General features: G+C 41.7%; 1 protein-coding gene across 19 annotated transcripts in view; it reads right to left on the bottom strand.

Annotated features, from left to right (window-relative positions):
* Nucleotides 1–21,811, bottom strand: part of NUP214 (nucleoporin 214) — a 137,251-nt gene extending 115,440 nt beyond the window's left edge. For 15 of the 19 annotated variants that reach the window (XR_012332238.1, XR_012332239.1, XR_012332240.1 and 12 more), the window contains exons 1-13: nt 20,796–21,811; nt 18,412–18,607; nt 17,643–17,794; nt 16,427–16,625; nt 15,681–15,751; nt 14,377–14,440; nt 13,813–13,916; nt 12,035–12,141; nt 11,311–11,377; nt 8,995–9,081; nt 6,962–7,088; nt 3,923–4,084; nt 276–750 (exon numbers count right to left, since the gene is read on the bottom strand). Coding sequence is in view for 15 of the 19 variants with exons in the window: in XM_033858887.2 (XP_033714778.1) it covers nt 276–750; nt 3,923–4,084; nt 6,962–7,088; nt 8,995–9,081; nt 11,311–11,377; nt 12,035–12,141; nt 13,813–13,916; nt 14,377–14,440; nt 15,681–15,751; nt 16,427–16,625; nt 17,643–17,794; nt 18,412–18,607; nt 20,796–20,840 (1,856 nt within the window). In the remaining 4 variants the exon portion in view is untranslated. The remainder of the gene's footprint in view (nt 1–275; nt 751–3,922; nt 4,085–6,961; nt 7,089–8,994; nt 9,082–11,310; nt 11,378–12,034; nt 12,142–13,812; nt 13,917–14,376; nt 14,441–15,680; nt 15,752–16,426; nt 16,626–17,642; nt 17,795–18,411; nt 18,608–20,795) is intronic. The other 4 variants (XM_019920194.3, XM_019920195.3, XM_019920201.3 and 1 more) reach the window with 1 other exon arrangement.
* Between the last annotated feature and the right edge of the window lie 123 nt (nt 21,812–21,934).

Here is a 21,934-nt window from a genome sequence, read left to right as displayed (position 1 = left end):
AAAGTAAGGAATACCTCCTACATTTAAAACCTGCAAAAGCAAAACAAGCATTTAAATATAAACTTCTAACAGTTAAAAAAAAAAAATTCTAAGAGACATCTCTGGACTCTGTCCACTGATGAAATGCAAACCTTTATGTTGTCTGCATTTTTACCATTTGCAAGTATTACTATGGGAAAAAGGACAAGAAAATCTATTCAATAACTCCACTCACAGCGACTCTATTTCTAGTGAACAAGCAGCGATATTTCTACCCATCAAACTTTGTTACCTACTTTTCGCTAAGGTTGACCTTGACTGCAGAGGCTGATGGTGGGAAGGTGGGCTTCATTCCTGTGTTTGGAGCAGACACGCTTGGCACTGGTGTGCTTTCCAGGGTAGGCTTAAAACCCGACGATCCAAAGGAGAATGAGGCAGCTGAGGGTGCCATGGGAGAGGCCGCAGGGGTGAGCACGAGGGAGGCTTGAGGAGGAGGAACAAAAGAGAAGGAGGATGCTCCAGGGCCCAAGGCTGCTTTGGAATTGTCAGAGGCACTGGAACACGGAGGGGCCTCCCCAGTGACAGAACCAGATGACTTCAAGGATGAAGAACCAAAGGAGAACACAGCAGGGGCTCCCACGGCGGAAGGCAAAGAGAAGGTGGAGGTGGGAGCAGCCGGTGATGAAGGCAGAACGGAGGCAGGAGCTACGGCTGCTGCCGCATCGAGCTTCTGCGGGGCCTGAGAGGAGGTGGGAGTAGTAGGAGTACTTCCTGCAATGGGAAATATGGAGAAAAAGGAAGGGAGAAGTTAACCCCGTAACAGTGGAGGTCCACATCACAGAAAGCAAGTGGGTTTGTGGAAGAATGAAGCCAGAAATAATGGTTCTCGTTCCACAAGGGAACAAAAAAAGGGAAATGGAGTTGATGTTGGACTTTCCACAGCAAACATTCCATATGGTAAGATGTCTAAAACTTTGAAGGAAAAAGGAAATGCAAAAAGACATTAGACTAATAGGACTTCATGAACACCCACTTGAGTAATGTAGAAAAAATACACTTCTCAATGTTACAGTGAAAAATAAGTTATTCTGCAATATTTTATTATCAGGAAAAACCTTTAATTCAGACTTACACCTTATAATAGTCACTAAAATAACTCTAGGTTAATTAAAGATACACACATATACAAAAGCATATATATAACTATATCTCAAAACAAAGGAGGCAAAAAGTGAGTTGTCTCTTAGAGTCTATCAACTTGATAAACCTAAAAGTGACCCCCCCAAAAAAAACACAAAAGATAAAGATTTGACTATGTACAGAAATAGTTATACAACCAAAAGGTAAATGAAAAAAAATTTGCAGCAAATGACAAGTAATATGTTTTATTTTTTTTAAAGTTCATACAAATTGAGATTTAAAAAAATTTGAGACTTTAATAGATATAAGCTGGGAATCTAATGCATAAAAAGAAAATATATTCAGTCTCTCTAATCAAAGAAATACAAATTTAAAAGAGGCATATTTTTGGCTGTCCTCTAAATTATCAAAATAAAAATATATATAATCCCCTATGTTTGAAAGGGTAAAACAAACCTGAAACTTTTTATCACTAGTAGGTACCTTTTTAGCACAGTCTTTTAGAAAGTATTTTAGCATTTTGCCTCAAAAATCACAGAACATGTACCTAGTAATCCCAATTTTAAGAATAAAGACTACGGAAATAACCTAAAAAATGAAAAAGATATTTAATACAACCCAAATGGTAAAATATATTCAACAGAGTGTTAAACACTCCTAAATGAATCATAAAAATTACTTAAGAACCTGGAAAACACTTAAAATTTAAATAAAAGACCAGCATACCAATTATGTATACAATATAATCACAACTATGAAGATGTTTATGAAGAAACACTGAAAGAGAATACCATAAAAGGCAAGTTTAAAATTTTTTCTATTTTCCAAACTTTCTATAAACATGTTAATTCTCCAAATTAAATAACTAACTAAGAAAGCAGTATTTTTTTGTCAATACATTTATGGGTCTTGGTTCTTCCAAATTGTCAGAGGTGACAGTTTATCTTCACTATGTCTAAAGCAAGGAAATACTTAGGATACAACTATGAAAATGCCACTTTCTGAAAACAACGACCCCCAGGTAGATGGTCACTTCGCTGACAGTATGTAATGCAAGCCTATCTATTCTGCTAATACTTCCTCTACACAATAGATATGGACCAACAACAGCTCACCTCTTCAGAGACCCAAGCATATGTGTCAATCACTTCCATGCATTTAGTAGACCAATACAAAAAGCATATGCCAAACCCCAAAGAAATCACAGGCATCTTCCCCACTGAAAATGGAACTAAATATCTGAAAACCATCATGCTGCTCTTTGCGATCATTCAACCCAGCATCCTTGGCGCTGGAGTGTGGGAGCACGCAGAAGCACTGATGTCCTCTGAACCCATGAGCCAGCTTCAGCTAGAGCTGGTGAACTGGTGGGACACCTCCTCCCCCTTCAGTGGCTCTCTTCCTCTCATCTAAACATGGCTGTTACCTCTGGGCTAAGCATGAGGGAACACGGGGTTTCTCTAGGAGAGGCAAACAGTAAAACTGGTCTTTGCTCGCACTCAGGGAATAAGGGGCTTGTAGCAAGCCCCTCACACTGAACTGTGCTCAGAAACAAACATCATCCCACAGGCTCCCGACCTCACAGGGTACACTGCTTGTTACAGACAGACCCAGCAACTGAGTGTAGGTAGTTCATGGGACTCAGGACCACTTAAAGGGGAAAAATAACTCAGAGTACACACTGCAGATAAGGAGATATCCCAACACAACAACACTGAGGCACCCGGTACATTACTTGGGGTCACACTGCCAGTTGGTAGGAGCCCAAGTATCTGAGTGGCTCTATTTATGAAGTACAACTCACTCTGCATTGGGAAGCAGTGAGAAAAGATCCCCTAAGTGTTCTCCACCACATCCAACCCAACTGGTCAACGTTTCTCCCTAGATATAGAATTGGTGGCAGTATGAGCTTTTTTCGCTATATCAGAAGAGAAAAAACTTACTAGTTATATACTCACAAAATTCAAAAAAAGAAATATTAGTAAAATTCCACAATATGAAACAATGCCCTTCTAGAAAGTTCATTCTGTTCTCACAAGTGACCCACTGCCGTCGTGAGAATTCTGAAGACGCAGATGGGCACTCACACGCATGCATTTACGTATGTGAAGCACAGGTACCAAAATGCTGACTGGCTGTATTGCTTGACGGGTTCTGAAGTGGTTCTGTCTTTGTATTTTCTAATTTTTCTCCAATAAACATATATTACTTAAGCGATATCTTCAAAGAGGAGGGGGAAAATAAACTAAAGAAAATTAAATACAAAGAGAAAATTCCCACGTTCTCATCACCCAGCAATAGCCACTATTTAGATTTTAACATCTTTCAAGTATTTTTTCTATGTATGTATTTTTCTCATAAAAAAGGAATCAGAGTATACAGTGCTCTTTTACAATATGTTCTGTCCTTTCCTTGTCAATAAATATAACATTTTTAATAGTTACATGGCATTTCACTGTATGGATGTACAATCATTTATTTAACCAATCTCTCATGATTAAACATGTTAGGTTTCAGACCATATAATATAGGGTCTTATAATAGGATACTGTCAGTAAATTACCTAATGGGATCCATCGGGCTGAGATTCCTTTTTCTCTAAAGTAAAGGTTGGAGAATAAAGCTTGGGGGTGAGAGAAGGCAAGTATGTGCATGTGTCTGAGGAAAAGATTAGTCCTGCCTCGATAAGACAGACTGGCTGATAAAGATAACCACTGTGTGTCCTCACAGTATTCACCCCAGCAAATACTCCTGTACAAGCCCTCGGTATCCCCTCTCGGCCAAAATGGGGGGAGGCACGCACCTGATGACTTGGGTTGTCGCTCTCCTTCCAATGAGAGCCGCTCTGGTGTCCTGAGGAGGGACCTAACACCAGGATTTTGATTGATCATGTAAAATGGACAAAGCACACCATCTGTTGAAAGTAACATAAGAACTGGAGCAGGAGGAAGAGTCTTCTCATCATCTGTTAAAAAAGAAAACAAAGGTGATAAAAGGGCCAAGTCGATTGAAGGGCCTGGGCCCAGAAGCGGAAGACTGCCGGAAGCAAAAGACGCTTCACAGGACTCATCTCTACAGTAGCTCGAGTTGGTTTGTTCTGATTTGGATCTGAACAGCCTTTTATGAAACAGCTCCCTAAAGAAGAGCTACTGCCATGATCAGATGGCCACCGTCCCACCAGCCCTACAGGGAAGCCCTAGCAGTCCTGCAGTAGCTCTGACTCCCAAACCTCTGATTTTTACGTGTGTCCCGGTGTTTGGGAGGTAGGTTTAGCATTCCCCTGACCAAGACAGGAGTCTCCAGGAAGTGACTCCTTTAGTTAAAAAAAAAAAATGACAGATGAGCCTCTTTGGAAAACACACGGTAGGGCACAGAGAAGTGAGTCCCACTACTTTATATTCATTCACAGTTGAATCCTAAGCATGTATTTTGTCAATTAAGTCTTTACGAGAATCAGAGTAAATGAGCTAATCAGACCAAACAGCCTGACCAGGGAAAGGACAAGGAACTTAGTGGTGTCTGATGGGTACACCTTTCTAAAATGAAGCACAAAGCACAAAGAATATGGCTTTTTGTAAACAAATATTTTTTCCCAGTTTTACTGGGATAAAACACAAACATCGTACGTGTTTACGGTATACATGATGGTCTGATGGATGTATACGCTGTGAAATGATCACCACAACCAGGCTAATTAACACATCCACCACCTCACGTACTTTACCATTTTGTGTGTGTGGTGAAAACTTTTTTTTTTTTTAATTTTTATTGCAGTATAGTTGATTTACAATGTTGTGTTAGTTTCTGCTACACTGAATCAGTTATACACACACATATATCCACTCTCTTTTAGATTCTTTTTCCATATAGGTCATTACAGAGTATTAAGTAGAGTTCCCTGGGCTATAGGGTAGGTCCTTATTAGTTACCTATTTTATATATAGTAGTGTGTCTATGTTAAGATCTACGCCCTTAGGAAATTTCAAGTATAGATCCCCAGACCTTATTCATAATATAATTGAACGTTTCTACCCTCTGACCAACACCGCCCCATTTCCTCCACCCTCTAGTCCCTGGCCACCACCATTCTTGCTCTCTGCTTCTCTGAGTGTAACTTTTTTAGATTCCACATATAACTGAGATCGTGCAGTATTTGTCTTTCTGTGTCTGACTTATTTCACTCAAGGTCCATCCATGTTGTTGCAAATGGCAGGATTTCCTTTTCATGGCTGAACAGTCCATTGTATATATAACACATTCCCTCTATCCATTCATCCACTGATGGACACTTCGGTTGCTTCCATATCTTGTCTGCGGTAATAACATTGCAATGAATATAGAAGTGCAGCTATTTCTTCAAAATCCTGATTTCACTTCCTTTGGAAAGGGAAGTGGAACTGCTGGCTCACATGGGAGTTCTATTTTTAATTTTTTTGTTTGTTTGTTTGCGATACGCGGGCCTCTCACTGTTGTGGCCTCTCCCGTTGCGGAGCACAGGCTCTGGACGCGCAGGCTCAGCGGCCATGGCTCACAGGCCCAGCCGCTCCGCGGCATGTGGGATCCTCCCGGACCGGGGCACGAACCCGTGTCCCCTGCATCAGCAGGCGGACTCTCAACCACTGCGCCACCAGGGAAGCCCTATTTTTAATTTTTTGAGGAGCCTCCATGCTCTATTCCATACTGGCTGCGCCAGTTTACATTCCCACCAGCAGTGTATACAACGATTCCCTTTTCTCCACATCTTTGCTAACACTTGGTATCACTTAACTTTTTGATAACAGCCGTCCTAACATGTGTGAGGTGATAACTCATTATGGTTTTGATTTGCATTTCCCTGGTACTTAGTGATGTTGAGCACCTTTTCACATACCTGTTGGCCATCTGTAAATCTTTTTTGGAAAAACGTCTATTCAGGTCCCCTGCCCATTTTCTAATCAGGTTGTTTACTTTGTTTTATTCTGCTATTGAGTTGTATGAGTCCCTTATATATTTTGGATGTTAACCCCTTATCAGATATATGGTTTGTAATTTTTTTTCCCATTCCACAGGCTGCCTTTTCGTTATGTTGTTGGTTATCCTGTTTCCTTTGCTCTCTCTCTTTTTTGTTATTCTCTTACTTTATTTTTTTATACAATTTTTAAAGGTCACACTCCATTTATAGTTATTACAAAACATTGGCTGTATTTTCCCCATGTTGTACAATATACCCTTGTAGCCTGTCTTGCACCCAACAGTCTGTACTTCCCACTCCCCCACCTCGATATCACCCAGCTCTCCCCTCTCCCCACTGGTAACCACTAGTTTGTTCTCTAGATCTATGAGAAAAAATGTCTTGTCTCACTTTCACATTTCAGGAGACTGCGGCCCTGCCGAGCCTCAGCAGGGGAGAAGACAGACTCAAAGCATGTGCTCAGGCCCCATCTGGAAGCCTGTGCCTGAGGCCTCCATTTTCTAACCAGGCCTTCGAACCAAGTGTTGGTATGTAGCACCCAAGTGCCATGGGGCGCTGTCCCCTTGGGAGGCACTGGGAACCTGGAAGGGGCACAGAGACAAAGCTATGAAATCAGCACTGTGTATTTTAGCCGTATTCTAAAGCACACACAGACACGCCAACACTCAGATACTCAGACACACAGAGTATGTGACCTCGGTCAATGAGTATCGATTCAAATTAGATGAGCGTCGTACAACACACCGTCTCACTCTTTAAGTAGAAACATGGTACAAGTTAAAAGTGCACAGCAGAGTAGATTCTGTCATGAAAACGTAGAGCTGGATTTGAATATTAACCATGATGGGAAGAAGACCACTTCTGCGCTAAGCTATGTCAGACTATACTTACTGATGGTGATTTCCACTTGGTTGGTGTAATCTATGGCAACTCCCATGGGCAAGGAATCATCACTCTTGTCTGTCACAGGCAGTTCAGCTCGGCTAGAATCCTCCAGCAGCCAAGATTCCCAATTACTCTGGACAAAAGAACAAGGAGAAGAAGAAAATGCCTTGTTGGTTAGAGCCTTCTCCAGCACTGCTCAACAGGAGAGAAGAAAAAAGACAGCTCACATGGTTTAGAGTTATATGTTGACTGAGACTCTGAAATCTGGAAAAACAGTCTAAAAGCTATGAGTCCCCCAGCAAGCGAGGGGTTACTTTTCCAAGTCAACCTCTCTGTCTGTTCCTGGCATACGAAGCTCCTGCCTTGTGAATAAATAACCACTACTGTGAACACTCTCTGAAGTACTGTCCACCACAACCAGGTAGACTCCTGAACACAGAGGGTGAATCTAATAGCTGCACTAAGCCAGTCAGTAGCTGCTCCTAGAAATCTGGGACGGGAACCAGGATCTCCAGGGGATCTCCAGTGAGGTCTTGAGCAGAGCAGCTTATAAAGCTGGCCAAATGCCCTGTGCTCACTCGACCACAGAGACAGAAGGTAACCTTAGTTCTTGTCTTCCTAGTTCCTGGTGTCAGTTCCTCACACTGGCCAATCATCCTGCCACTGGATTCCTTGAGAAACCACCACATCTTTCCAATAAACTCCCCTTTCGTTCAAGTTTGCTCGAGTGGGATCTGTTCCTTGCAACAAATGATTCCTGGTTTTTAAAAATCTAACCTTTCAACGTTGACCAAAACTGGGCAGCATGAATCAAAGGGGAATAATGCTCAATGAGAAACAGAAAAACAAAAAACTGCTCAGGAAAGGGAACATAATTATGCTCCATGACTTAGCTATGGAGTCAATGGTCACATTCATAATAACGTAAACAAAATGGATTCCAACTTGGAAAAACAATTTATAGACAAAATAAAGAAGGCTTGCTAATCACTACAGAACAGAATACAAACAGTATCAGCTTTGATTTTGCGAAAGACGAGACACAGATGACAACAGCTTACAGGTGGGAGTGGGGAAGGTGTGCTAAAGGCAAGGGTGGGGCGCTGACATGTTCCTCTCACAGCTCAGAAGATCAAGAGAGATGCTGTATGGGAATACCATAAGAAACGAAGGTAAAAATGATTACTTAAGGTTCAAAGATAACAAATAGAAGAAACTAAAACAGTGCTATAACCCTACTGAAAGGAAGGAGGGAGGGTTTGAAGGCCACATGTGAGCTAAATCCTCATTTGCCCTAACAGCCCAATAGTTTAACATTAATAATCGACAACTAGTGATAAAGCAAATTATTATTTAGGGATAAGGAGGTAACCATTAAAAGAAAAAGTTTACAAGTTAAAAGTGGTCCCCTTTCGTGGTTGAGAGTCCGCCTGCCGATGCAGGGGACACGAGTTTGTGCCCTGGTCCGGGAGGATCCCACATGCCGCGGAGCGGCTGGGCCCGTGAGCCATGGCCGCTGAGCCTGCGCGTCCGGAGCCTGTGCTCCGCGACGCGAGAGGCCACAACAGTGAGAGTCCCGCATAACACAAAAAAAGTGGTCCCCTTTCGAGAACAGGACAGATCAGGACAGGATGGGCAGTGGTGATTTTTCACTTATAAGCCTTTCTCCACTATTTGATTCTTCAACCATGAACATAATTATTTTGATAAAAAGCAAAAATAAAAGTTTTTCAATGTGTGAATACATAAAATATTTGTGCTACTAAGAAATTGTGACTGAAGTTAATCCAAGAGCAGCAAATCAGACCGCTGAACTCTGGCCTGTGACCCTGAGGACTACGCACTTATGGTTGGCCACCTTGCTGCCCAGAGAAGGATGGATAAATGTTGAATGACTGAAGAGGCATATGTACCTGGGCATGGGGTGCACAAAACATTTTTAAACTCAAGGTAGACTTTTAAAAAGAAAAGTTTCTGGCTGAGGAGTTGTGAGAAATGGTCAGAATGCAGATGCATTTTGCGAGTAGACCAAACATTACCTTTTGATAGATGTGAGATGTGAGAGAAAGAGAGTCAGAGGTGACACCATAATGTTTGCTTGAGCAATGGATGGAATGGAGATCAACCTACAAAGAAGGGGAAAACTTGAGGGAGGAGCAGGTGTTGGGAGAAAAACAAGAGTTTAGTTACAGACAGGATTAGTTTAAGATACCTCTTAAAAATACAAGAGGAGTTGCCACTTAGACATTTACATATGAGATAGAAAAGTACCCCTGGAATAAACTCCACTTGCTTATTGCATATAATTCTTTTGCTTAATGCGTTATTTAATGTAGTGGTATTTAATTTGCAATGTCAAATTCTGATACACATACTACTTCATCTGTATTTTATTGGTCCACGTATTATTTTGTTTCTTTTTGCCTAGTTCACTATTTAGGGTATACCAACACCCTGTAACAAATATAGATCCAAATATGCACTAGCCGACATTACAGAAGATTTTTGGAGTTTGACTGGGTATTTAAGTTGGCAGAGTGGCTGTCCTACCAGCTTTATTCAGGGATCCAAGCTCCTCATTTGTGGCTACACAAGCCATTACTTTAGTCCTTAACCAACTTTGTATCCAGGTGACAAAGAGAAGAACAAATGGAGAAGGCCCATAGTTCCTGGGGGCCGGGCCTAGAATTAGCACAGAAACTGCTGCTCCCATTGGAATAGGTAGAACTCAGTCACGTGGCCACACCTCACACCAAGACAGTAGCAGAAAAATAGCTCATCATTTTAATGTTCAGAAGCGAAACAAATTTTAGGTCATTCTCCTGGTTTTCTTAGCAATAAGAAAAATATTTAAAATTAGCAGAATTCTGTACTCACTTTGATTAGGTGAATAGGTAACTGACCCATATTCAAAATTCTCTGCATCCTTTTCTTATAATCCTTTACAAAATGCAGCAGAGGCACTAAAATTTGGCTCACATTTTAAATAAAACATTTTATTGATTTGGTCTTCTGTAGCTTATTGAGTTTTCATTCTCTCTTATTCTTTAAGAACAGCTCCGTATGTTTTTAGTTTGTCTCTGCCATTATTTCTAAGTAGTCTGCAACTGTAGCTCTGAGCTTCTCTTTGACCTGAGTTATTTCAGTTAGTGACTTCATATACATGTATATATATTTGCCGGTATTTTGTAATTTTGTTTTGATTGTTTAAAATTGTGTCATTGTCCAGCTTTATTACAATGTCAGAAACAGTGCAATGTCATTTCTACATCTGACTTGATATGATCAATTTTTCAAAATGTTTTGTGGGGCTTCCCTGGTGGCACAGTGGTTGAGAATCTGCCTGCTAATGCAGGGGACATGGGTTCGAGCCCTGGTCTGGGAAGATCCCACATGCCACGAAGCAACTGGGCCTGTGAGCCACAACTACTGAGCCTGTGCGTCTGGAGCCTGTGCTCCACAGCAAGCGAGGCCGCAATAGCGAGAGGCCTGCGCACCGCGATGAAGAGTGGCTCCCGCTCGCCGCAACTAGAGAAAGCCCTCACACAGAAACAAAGACCCAACACAGCAAAAATAAATAAATTAATTAATTTTTTAAAAAATGTTTTGTGGCTTCTGGAAAAAAAAAAGTTTATTCTTGATGTGTACCCAAATTTAATACAACCATTACCTGGCCTTTACTAATTATATAATTAAAAAAATAAAGAAAGAAAGAAAAGCTTCCCTTTCATTGTGTCTCCTGTGTAGTCACTGTGCATAATCTACCAGAGCTCAGGAGAGCTTACCACGACAACTGCAGCCCACCCTGGCCTGCAAAGAGCACAAAGGGGAAGAAGGGAGATGGGTGCTTAACTGCACAGGTGCTTTTAGCTTTCTGGCCGTTTTCCAAAGTCAAACAGAAAGTATTTCTGATGAGTCACAATTTGGTTTGATTTGCATGTCTCTCTTCCATAGTCAAGGATGGGTTATAGTTAACCAAATAGAAGAGGCAGGTTCAAGTAATAGGAAGAAAATAAAGACGGTTGAACAGAACAAGGCAGAAAAAACCTCCTACACATCCAGGTACACTCCTATTGGAGGCTGATTACTAGTATGTTTCCACACGCAGTGGATACATCCTAACCTAACAGAAGGGCTTTTGATGACACTGAAGGAACGGCTAAATCTGACACCCATGTTTGTCCAATGCAATATCCAAGCCATTTGATCCAGGGCTCTTGGTCATTTAAGCTGTGCTCTCATCAGAAACTCATTAAAAGGGATGTGACTTCATCTAAATCTTAACTTCAGTTAAACCCCTCCAAAATCTTTCTCAGAAACGTATCACATAAAAGTGACAAAAGAGAGACACTTACCTGGCTGCTTTGTCGAGCGAGGATACTAACTTCTGTTGAAGCCGCAGATGCTGCCAGCACTAAATCCCTTCAAAGAATAAAACCGGAAGACCATGAAATTCAAACAGCAACAGCTGTACCTTGACTTGAGTCACTGGTAGCATCTACAAGGCTTTCACTGGGACGTGAAGGAGAAAAGCAAGGTTTTCTACCCGGCTGAAGAAAGGTAAGAAGATTTTGGATGTAAAGCTTTATTTTTTAGTTCATAGGTTAGAGCCCTGGAGACTCAGCCAACTGCCTCCCTACTTAAGACAAAGGAGAGACACAACAGAATCAAGTCAGAGTTCCCAATAAATATAATACCCCCCTGTAGAGAGAATAATCTAATTAGAGGAACAGAAGCTTTGCTTCAAGTCATCTATCTTTCAAAGGGACACTTCTGCTCAGAGGGAAACTTCAGTATGTTCCTTAAATATCAGTATTTTCTTAAGTCATCACCGGAGTTAATGAGAAAATGGGATTTCTAAGTTTAGTATGTATCTGAGCTAAATAATTCAAGACTGGGAAAACAGAAGTAGTAGTCAGAAAGGCATTATCTAGCATGAGGTGAAAATGTTTGGGGTATCTCCAGCCTCTATTTTCCTCCCTTACAGAAAGGAAACAAAACAGAACAAGCAGGACCAAGTGACTCAGGGGTGACCTGACAGTGAGGGCAGGTTGTACCCTCCCTGGGTACGCGGCTCACCATTCTTCAATGTAGCTGAGGTAGTAATGATGCTGCCTCTCTGTACAGCTGCCGTAGCAGGGCTCCATAAAGTTCACAAACACTTCTGGGTGCTTTTCTTCTTTTTTCTACAATGAACAGAACGAGAAAAAAAAAATCTCATGGGCGATTTTTCTTGAATCCTACACAGTTAAGAACCTCAAAAGATAAAATCATTTAAGTTTTATGAGAAAATTCATTCAAAATATATAGACACTATATAAAGGCAGCATTGAGCAGTACAAGAACAGAAGCATTGGCCACTGACCAAACTGAATTCAAAGTTTTCTGTCACTTTAGCATGGACAGATTACTCAACCTCTCTGATAATGTTTTCTCTCATGTACGATGGACCTAAAAAACCTACATCAAAGGCTGCTGTGACATATGAAAGGATACACATAAAGCATGTAACCCGGTCTAACCTGGAACATAAGAAGTGTTCAATAAACGCTAGTGTTAATATGATCCCTGGGAAAAGAAAATCTTAATGATATCTTGAAATAAGGCATCTTAATAAACTTATTTTTAAAATTCAATATTGTCAGGAACCCAAAAGAGTTAATAAAAACAAGGCACTTTTTTCTCGTATCAGATTGGCAAAGATTAAAAATGGTACCATTACATATTGACACACATATTGGGACACTGGTACTTCCAACCGTGGTAGGAGTACAAACTGATACAACTTTTCTAAAAGATACTTCGGCAGCGTTTTCAAAAGCCTATATCAAAAGAGCATACACTGCTTGACCTAGCAAATTCATTTCTAGGTATTTATCCTAAAAAATAAACATAATCCCATTAAGTGTACATAAAAGAGTGTTAGTATTCTTTAAAACAGGGAAAAACTGAAAGCAACCTGAGTATCCAACAGTAGAGGAAGCGCTAAATAAATTGATTATCTGCCCAAAAGCAAAATTCAGATTTACTGAGGTAGAAAGGTAGTTGCAATTTACTAAGTAAAACAAGGTTGCAAAACAGAATGACTAGTGCCACTCCCACTTTTGTTATACTTAGACTTTTATGTATGTATTTAATATTTTTCTAGACTTTCAAAGTTAACATGATTTGGAAATATAAGCCCTGCCTCATTTGCTGTTTTTAATGCCACTGCAATTTAGGAAGTGTAGATCTTATCATTCAGGTCCTTCTTTGTCCTTCAAAATGACTCACTCCCTCACTCAAATGGCTCTTCCTCAGAGGCCTTCCTTGACCACCCAAGCTAAATCACACCCCAGTCATCAACCAACCACCCCTTACCCTGCTTTATTTCCTCCATCACCCCTATCACTCCTTGATCCGACCCTTGTCTGTGGACTAGCACGTTCATCCGAATGCAAGATCCACAAAAACAAGGACTTTGCCTTGGTCGCAGCTGTATTCTCAGCTTTAAAGCACACTGTGTAGGCATTCGATAAATATCTGATGAATAAATAAGTGAACGAATTTTGAAAATCAAGGTGCTTTCTTGCTTCTCTAAAATGTCTTTATCATGTTAACATCTACCACAACTCACAGTTTGCAACTTAAGCAAAGTAAGTTTCAGGACTTTTTCCATCTTGTGACTCAACAGTAGAACACGCTCTAAGTGAACACCACCATTTTGGTCCCCAGGTTCCCAGTGCAGCATTAAAATCTTACACCTCAAGTTGCACGACCACTGCCAGCAAGAAAAGGAAACTGAAGCCTAACTGCAAACTTTATTAGAAGACTTCTGAAATTCTCAAATAACAGAGACATCCTTTGCATAGACATACCGGGAGCAGAGCCATCACCACATCTGGAGCAGTTTCCAAGGTCCCGTCTGCAGCAGCATATACTATTGTGAATTCATATGTACCAATCCACAGCACATCCAGAACTGAAAGACACACATCCTAATAAACCATCTTGTGCTTGGAATAACCCCTGTACATTATACTACCATCTCATGGATAAAAAAAAAAAAATCCAACTCCTATAGCTTTTAAAAAGGTCCAGATTTCACTAACTAAATACAATTCACAAAGACTCAAGAAGCCCAAATTCATCCCAAAGTGGTATTTTTTTTTTCTGGTGGATTATAATCAAGGCAAATAATGAAGAATTCTAATTAAAAAATCAGGATCCATTTAATGTCATTTACCAAGAGACACAGGTGTCTACCAGAGGATTACTGTTACAGCGACTTAATTAGCTAACTGAAATAATGGGAGTTTTCATACAGGAGGCACCAACGCTTCCCTGATCAGGTATGCAGGTACATCACATGATCTGAAATTTCTGCAATAAAGACAGCACCTCATTAGAGGTCGGCCCAGTAAGAAAAGCAGATGTGTTACCTCTGACAGGATGATCTGCCTCATAAAATGGAGGACAAGGAATGACTTTTTTTTCCTGCAAAGTCTGAAAGAGATTTGAAAAAAAACAGAGTCGAATGAAACAATCCCCAAACCAATGAAACTGTCAAATCCAATAAGTTCCCCTAGAAACCACCTAAGTCTCATCTCCCCAGCCAGGAGAGAATGAATACAGAGACAAGTGGATGCCTACTTCTAGAATCCTACCCTATGGAAACACTCACAGCAACGTGATCAATGGAGGTGATGAGGATGCTCAATGCAATACCACTCAGAGTAGCAAAACCACTCACACTGATACAAATAACCATCAATAATGGAACAGATATACTCACATAGTGGAGTCCTATGCAGCCATTCAAAAGAATGAAGTAGCTCTATATGTAATGAGCTGGAAGAAAAAGACTCCAATACACTTTTTTTTTTTTGGCCGCAGTGCGCAGCATGAGGAATCTTAGTTCCCCGATCAGGGATCGAACCTATGCCCCCTGCAGTGGAAGAGCGGAGTCCTGACCACTGGACCACCAGGGAAGTCCCTCCAATACACTATTAAGTTTAAAAAAAAAAAAAAAAAGCAAACAATAAAATTAAACCAACTGTATTAATCTTTTTTTTTGCGGTACGCGGGCCTCTCACTGTTGTGGCCTCTCCCGTTGCGGAGCACAGGCTCCGGACGCGCAGGCTCAGTGGCCATGGCTCATGGGCCCAGCTGCTCTGCGGCATGTGGGATCTTCCCGGACCGGGGCACGAACCCGTGTCCCCTGCATCGGCAGGCGGACTCTCAACCACTGCGCCACCAGGGAAGCCCTGTATTAACTTTTTACAGGCTAATGCCCTAAAAGAATATGTACCAAATGTCACATAACAACTTTTTGTGATGACAAAGAAGAAACAAAACCTTAACCTCAAACCTATTCCACCACATTCACCACTTTGCAACCCCTCAGAGAACAGGAGGAATACACAACAGCACAGGCCTTGGCATTGCCTGTGAACCCCTCCTTCCCATTCGGGTGTGACCAGATATATATGGATTCTTTGTCGATTTACATTGAAGAATATTCATGAATATCACCTCTGGAAGAGATGACACAGCTCACCACAGGGAGAGCTGACCGAGTGCACATGCAACACTCTTTCCTGCATTCACTTGTGTACTGACAGATTTGTTGCAATGAGCGTAAATTACATTTTAATAGAAAAAAACAGCAAAGATACTCCCAAACCACCCCCAAAACAGTGGGTAACTTAAGTAAAAAAGTTCTGAAGTCCAAGGCAAGACTTACAGGAAGATACTGGACCACAGTTCCATTCTGTTTCCCCACTGCCAGCTGCTTTCCTTTGGGGCTCCAGCAGACTGGGTAAAGAAGAGAATGCTACCAATTAAAAACTGAATAAAATGGAGCAAACCAATGAGATCTGTACCAAAACAGCTACATAATAACCACTTCTTGTTCCTCTGTCAGTCCATGGAAGACTGTGGGATCATCCTTACTTGGCACAGTGAAAAAAGAAAGATCATTTCGATGATACAAGCCAATTGTGATTTATCACTGGGCCACTGAATCAGCTGTTAAAAATGCTTTGTCAATGGAGTACTGCCCAGAAAGCTGTAAAGTACAGAAAACTCTGTAGTCTTTAGATAAAACAAGGAGAATACATAAGGTTCTCAAATATCAAGACGTCATTCTCTTGCTCCTGTTTGATATTTTCTAATGCTTTTCCTCAAAGGTACAAATGACTGTTTCAGAGTACGACTCTTTTAGATCAAAACAATTATTCTCAACAACACAGTTCTAAACCAGCTATACTAAAATATTTCTTTCTCCAGAAAACCCAAGCACATTCAAGTTAAATCATGTATGCTTTTTGGCTTCAAGGACATTAACTACGGAAATAAAAAATACTCTCTCCACTTCTACCAAAGAACAACAAATATGACAAAAAACCCCATTTGCTTTTTTTCCAGAGATTAAATTTTAACTAGATCACCATTACCATATGTTACACAGGAGAAGACTTTATTACTCACCAGATGTTACTCCTACTGTGGAAGGAAGAGTCGCACACACTTTCACTGTCTCTGTGATCTGTAGGACAGCAATGCTGCCATCAGCCAGGCAAACTGCCACCATGGAGGAAACAGTAGGGTTCCACTTCATATCGATCACCATGCCTCCTGCATCTTTCAGGAGCTTATGATACGCAAACGGGCGTTTCTGCTGTTTGGCCTTTTAAAACACATGCCCAGAAGCAAAAATAAATTAGTAAATTAATAAGTACAGAGACATTTAATAGTCAAAGAAAATTACTGAATCTGCAAGTTTTCTCGAATTACGGTTCACCTTTCTCCATGACCATGAAAAACAATGCAGCTCTGCACAACAGTCTATTTGTTACAGACAATTTTAACACAGCTTTGAAAACGGCAATCAATCGTTATAGCATACTCAGAGGGACTCGCAACAAAGGAGTGCACAAATGCAAAATAATCCATAAAGAGCAGACACTAAATAAAAATCTGGGCTCTGCTTCTTAATAGTGCTGGGCCCTTGAATTTTAGAGAGCTCTCACCTTAAAATATTATACCTATTTTAACTGGTATGCAGAAACCACCAAAGGCTTCAAAATTCCAAGAGCTTCACTGAAGATTTGTTGTGGAAGGTTAATGAAAGATTATTGATATAAAAGGTACCCCAAACAAACAGACACACAAGAACCCCAAATACTTAAACTCTTTGGGCCTGTTTCTCTACCTATGAAATGAAGATGACAGTACCTACTGCATAAGGCCATGAAGGGTAGGCATGAACGAGAACAAGGCATGTCAAGCACTAGTACAGGGCCTGGCACAAAGTCAGTATAAACACTCAATGTTATTGACTATTATCATTACTAAACGGCCTGGAATGGAAGAACACTATATTAGGAGGCCAGAGATCCAGGATGTAGGAACTTCTGACATTAACTACTAACTCTATGGCCTTGGGCAAGTCACCTAAGGGTCCCTGGGCTCTGGCTGTCTCATATATAAATGAGAAATGATAACATCTTGGGGCAGGTGGTATTATGAAATAATTTCTTGAAGTCACCTCTATCTCCAAAGATCCATGATTCTGTAATTAAGGACCTTTTAAAAACCCATATTTTAATCTAGAAAAAGAATTCAAAGGCCAACCAAGAACTTCTAGGTTATGATTCAATACCAGGAAATCTTCTTAGGTCCCTACAGTTTGCCAGCAGCTTACCTCATTTGAGAAAGTGCGAACATCAAAAAAAGCAATAATGGAACCATATTCACTGGACATCATGCACACGGAAAGTGTGAGGTTATCACAGCTCAGGGCCAGGTGATGTATCGGGAATTTCATAGGAACTAGCAAGCTTTGAACTTTATCAACTATGAAAACATAAAAAAACACAAAGCAGAAAATGCAATGTTCTAAGCATAAGCCACAAACTCTATTCAGGTCTATGTGAAACAATTTTTACATCTACATAAAAATATGCACACACCCTGATAACAAGTTGTACAGATAAATCGCAGCTTTCTTACAGATGTATAATGTCGCATTAAGTATCATAGGGACTCTTCCTCATCTGACCTGAGAAAACTAACTGTGGCTGTAGCCCTTGTTGGAAACAGTGCCCTGTACCGTATTTTTGCAACAATGCTCCAAAGAGCACACATTCCCATTTGTTTGGATGGCGCTGTTGTGACAACTAAAAAGCCACGCAATGAAACTCTTCTCCCAGGGAGCTGGAACCCAAGTTCAACTGAGCATGGCACAATGGTAAGCTGTTCTGCTTGAGCTCAGAGGGACAGCTCATCAAAAGAGAAATACAATGGACCAAAGACAACACCCAGGAGGGCTTCCAGAAGCCTACCTAGAACTTCCTCTTCTTTGGGGTCAATCTCAGGACTAACAGCAGTTTTACTACTAGAATGATTTCTTGTAAATCAAGTGACATTAGCACTTCACTCCTCTATCATGCAACACAAACCAAGGAACTTACCTATCTTATTGGGATCATCTCCAGGTTTATTCTGAATAAGAAGATTTTTAGTAGGAAAAATCTGCAACCCACTGGCTCCACCAGCGAAGACCAGGCCATACTTGTTGGACACAGCAAGCAGATTCGAGCGTTCCTTGGGCAACTCCTCGGGGGAGTCAAAGATTCTCACCTTCTTCAGGGCTCTAAACTGAAAATCCTGTGGTGCGGGGTCAAAGCAAGATCAATTCAGGGAAGACAGGAAATTAAATCACACCTGTCATTATATTTCAGTACACCCAATTCCAGTACAACAAAATATACATTACCCTGAGGGTAAGGGCTGTGCGGCTCAGTCATTTTTAAGCTTCCTGTGATATTGTGGCACCCGGTATAGTGCTTATTAGTATTTACTGAATAAATTAAATAAAAAAAAATTCTTTCATGAAGCCTTCCTTGACTAACCCAGATAACACTGATCTTTTCCTTTTCTGAATTCCTAGCTAATTTATTGTCTGAACCACCACACAAGCTGCACTTTTAATTTACAATCTTGTCCTATTTCGTGGTATGTCTTACGATACAGAGTAGTGCTTAATAAATTGTTGTTAAATATTGAAAGCATCACTCAACTACCCTGTAAGCTCAAACTACCAGTGCAGTACTCAACAAAGATACATGGAAATAATGGCCACTGAACGGTAACCAAATCCCAAACTGGCTTACCTGCATCAGACACTAAACAAAACTCCCACCACAGAAGAGGTCAATCTCTTGGTGTTCAAGACCTATAAACATACCTAGATGCTATGAGGACATCTAAAATCAAGTCCAAACCCCTTAACACAGGCTATAAGGCCAACACGGCTTGACTCGTCCACTTCCAGAGCCTCACCTCACAGTACTCTGCTTCCCTCCCACAACTGCGCCATCACCTCTGCCACATCCAGTGCCACCCCCACCCCCCACCTATTTCCAGTTTTCATTTCCTCCCATTTTCATGGTCCTTAGCCCCTCAGGGCCTGGGAGCCTTCCCCAACCTCCTGTCAATGTCTGATTCATCCAGTCTTCCCTGAATTTATTGATCTGCTTTCAAAGAATTTTCAGTGTGTACCACTTCTTGGTAAAAAGAGTTCCATACGTTTACCAAGCATTATGTTAAGTTGTATTATATATATATATATTTTTTTCTTCAATTTTTTTTCTTCAATTCTAAACCTATCTTTAAGTCAAGGTTTTGGTGAAAAGAATATGAATCTCCTTTTGCTTACACTCTAAAAAGTGTAAAAGCCAAAGACAGCCTTTCTCAGCCTTCATTTGTGTCCATTTACAGTGTTTCATCCAGGATCCCTAACACACCCCACATACTCATTTCCTTGGATTCAATGTTTAATACAGATTTGCTAAAAGATTAACTGAAATACTCTTTTAATTCCAACTGAGTATGGTGATCAGAAATCCACACGGCTTTCCAGGTCAGACCACAAAATTTTCAACCTTTTTTGTTAATTCTCATCCTGATAATCCCAAATATCCTACTTGGGTCTTGTAATCAGAAACTCAAAGGGAGGCCATTTTCTAAGTCTGTGGTTCTAAAACCTTTTCATCCTTCTGCTCCAGCATATGAAATATGGCACACTCTCACTGGGTTGCTCACCCTTGGCGGTGATTCTCAAGAAGAACGACAGCATCACTATTCTAAACATGGTGTGGATTACTCCTCCCTAATGCATTTCAGTGATTTGTTGTTCAAATGCCTAAAATATTCCTACAACTTATTTCCTTTCGGGTGTTTACAACCATCATTTGGATCACCTGGCCCTCTCAAGTTTCCTGACTTCAGGCTGATTTCCTGTCCCGAAACAGCCCTCCGATTCTAGTTAACTAAAGCTCTTGTAGGATAAGTGATGAACCCTGGCTCTGCATTAGGCAAGCGTAGACCGCCTTACTAGTACAGCGAGAGAGGAGGGTCTTAAAAACAGTAACAACAATCTGGTTTTCAGCCCGCTTGTCAAATGCGGCTTTGGGTAAGTTACTTTCCGAGCCTCAATTTGCTCCTCTACATTAACAAGTATTCCGTGGGGTTGCTGTGATAATTATCAGTGCCTTGCACAGTAAACGCTCAATAAACAGTAGTTAGTACCACTACTCCAATCACCACATTAAAGGGGCTAGGATAACTCAAGAGGCTCGCACAAGATCAACAGGGGACGCGGAAACCGCATTCGGTGGGGCTTTCACGCCGACTGCACGGAAGAGCGCTCCAGGACGCGGTAAAGAGAATTCTGAAAGCGGCAAATTGTTCAAGCAGGAGGCGCGGGGGCGGGGGGGGGGGCGGGGCGGGTCAGCGGGGCTCCAAGGCAACACCAGAACTAAGGAAGGGAGGGAGGCCCCGGCCAGTGTCTGACCTTCATCTCCCGCTCGGGGATCACGGCATCCATTTCGTCTCCCATCGCGCCGCCCTCAACAGGTCAAAGCTGCTACCGCAGCTGCCCGCGTCCTTGCAGACACAGCCCAGGCGGCCCCCAGGCCAACTTCCTTCCCTCAGCTCTAGCGGCGCGCGGGCATGACGCATTTTCCGGCGCGCTTTGATGACATCACACGTTTCGGGCCGAGGGAGGTGGAGGGATCATCTAAAGTCGCGAGCTCTTCTGGCCGTCGCCTCCCATTGGCCGGCTCTGACAGAGTATGGGGCGTGGCCCGGGGTCTGTGCGCCTGCGCCCGGGAGCGTCCAGGTGCCGCTACCGCGTTTTCAGGTGGAGCGCGCTTGCTTCCTGTTGGTTTCTCATACTGGGAAGTGCAGGCGCGAGCCCTCCACGTTCGTTTCGTTGAAACTTCGTAGTAGTCTTTAGATGTAGGTGGTTATTAATAGTTCCGACTTCAGAGGAGTTGGGAACTTGACAAATAGTTCCAAGGGGCTGTAGCTTCTGAGAATGGCTTTACAGGAGTGTGGAAGAAAAAGGTTCTCAGAAAGTCGGGGGGCCGGGTTCTCGCCAAGGAGACCCTTACGTGTCTGAAGGCTGAAAGGGGATATTAAAGGACCCCAGCGATCAGCTTTGTTTACTCGTTGGAGTAACAAGCCTGGAAACTGCGCGAAACACTGCGCAAAGACATCCTAGTCACCTAGCGGTTATCATTGCCATTTAATTGATGAGGCAGCTGGGAGCACAGAGAAGTTAAGAAAATTCCCCAATGCCCCTCAGTCAGAAAGTGGTGAAGGCTGGATTAGAATTCAGCCTTGCTGATTGCTGGCTATTACACAGTCCTACGTGGAGATTTTTGTAGTTGAATTATATTATAAATGCTCTAGGACAGAGATTCTTAACTTGGAACCCATGCGTCAGCTCCGGGAGGGGGGGGGTGTATTCTGCCACTTACTATTTGGTTTTCAGCAAACTGCTTCTCTGCTCCAAGCCTGCTTCTCATTTATCAAACTAGGATGATATAATAGACCCTTACTCATGGGGTTGCTGTGAGGAGTAAAGGCACACAGGACACATTCAGTCGTGTCACTGTATCAGCTAGCTCTTCTGAATTTGCTGACCCC

This window comes from Tursiops truncatus, chromosome 6, assembly GCF_011762595.2.
Source record: "Tursiops truncatus isolate mTurTru1 chromosome 6, mTurTru1.mat.Y, whole genome shotgun sequence".
NCBI classification, from domain to species: Eukaryota; Metazoa; Chordata; class Mammalia; order Artiodactyla; family Delphinidae; genus Tursiops; species Tursiops truncatus.
The sequence above is the reverse complement of the archived record's forward strand: the minus strand, read 5'-3'. Positions and strand labels throughout refer to the sequence as shown.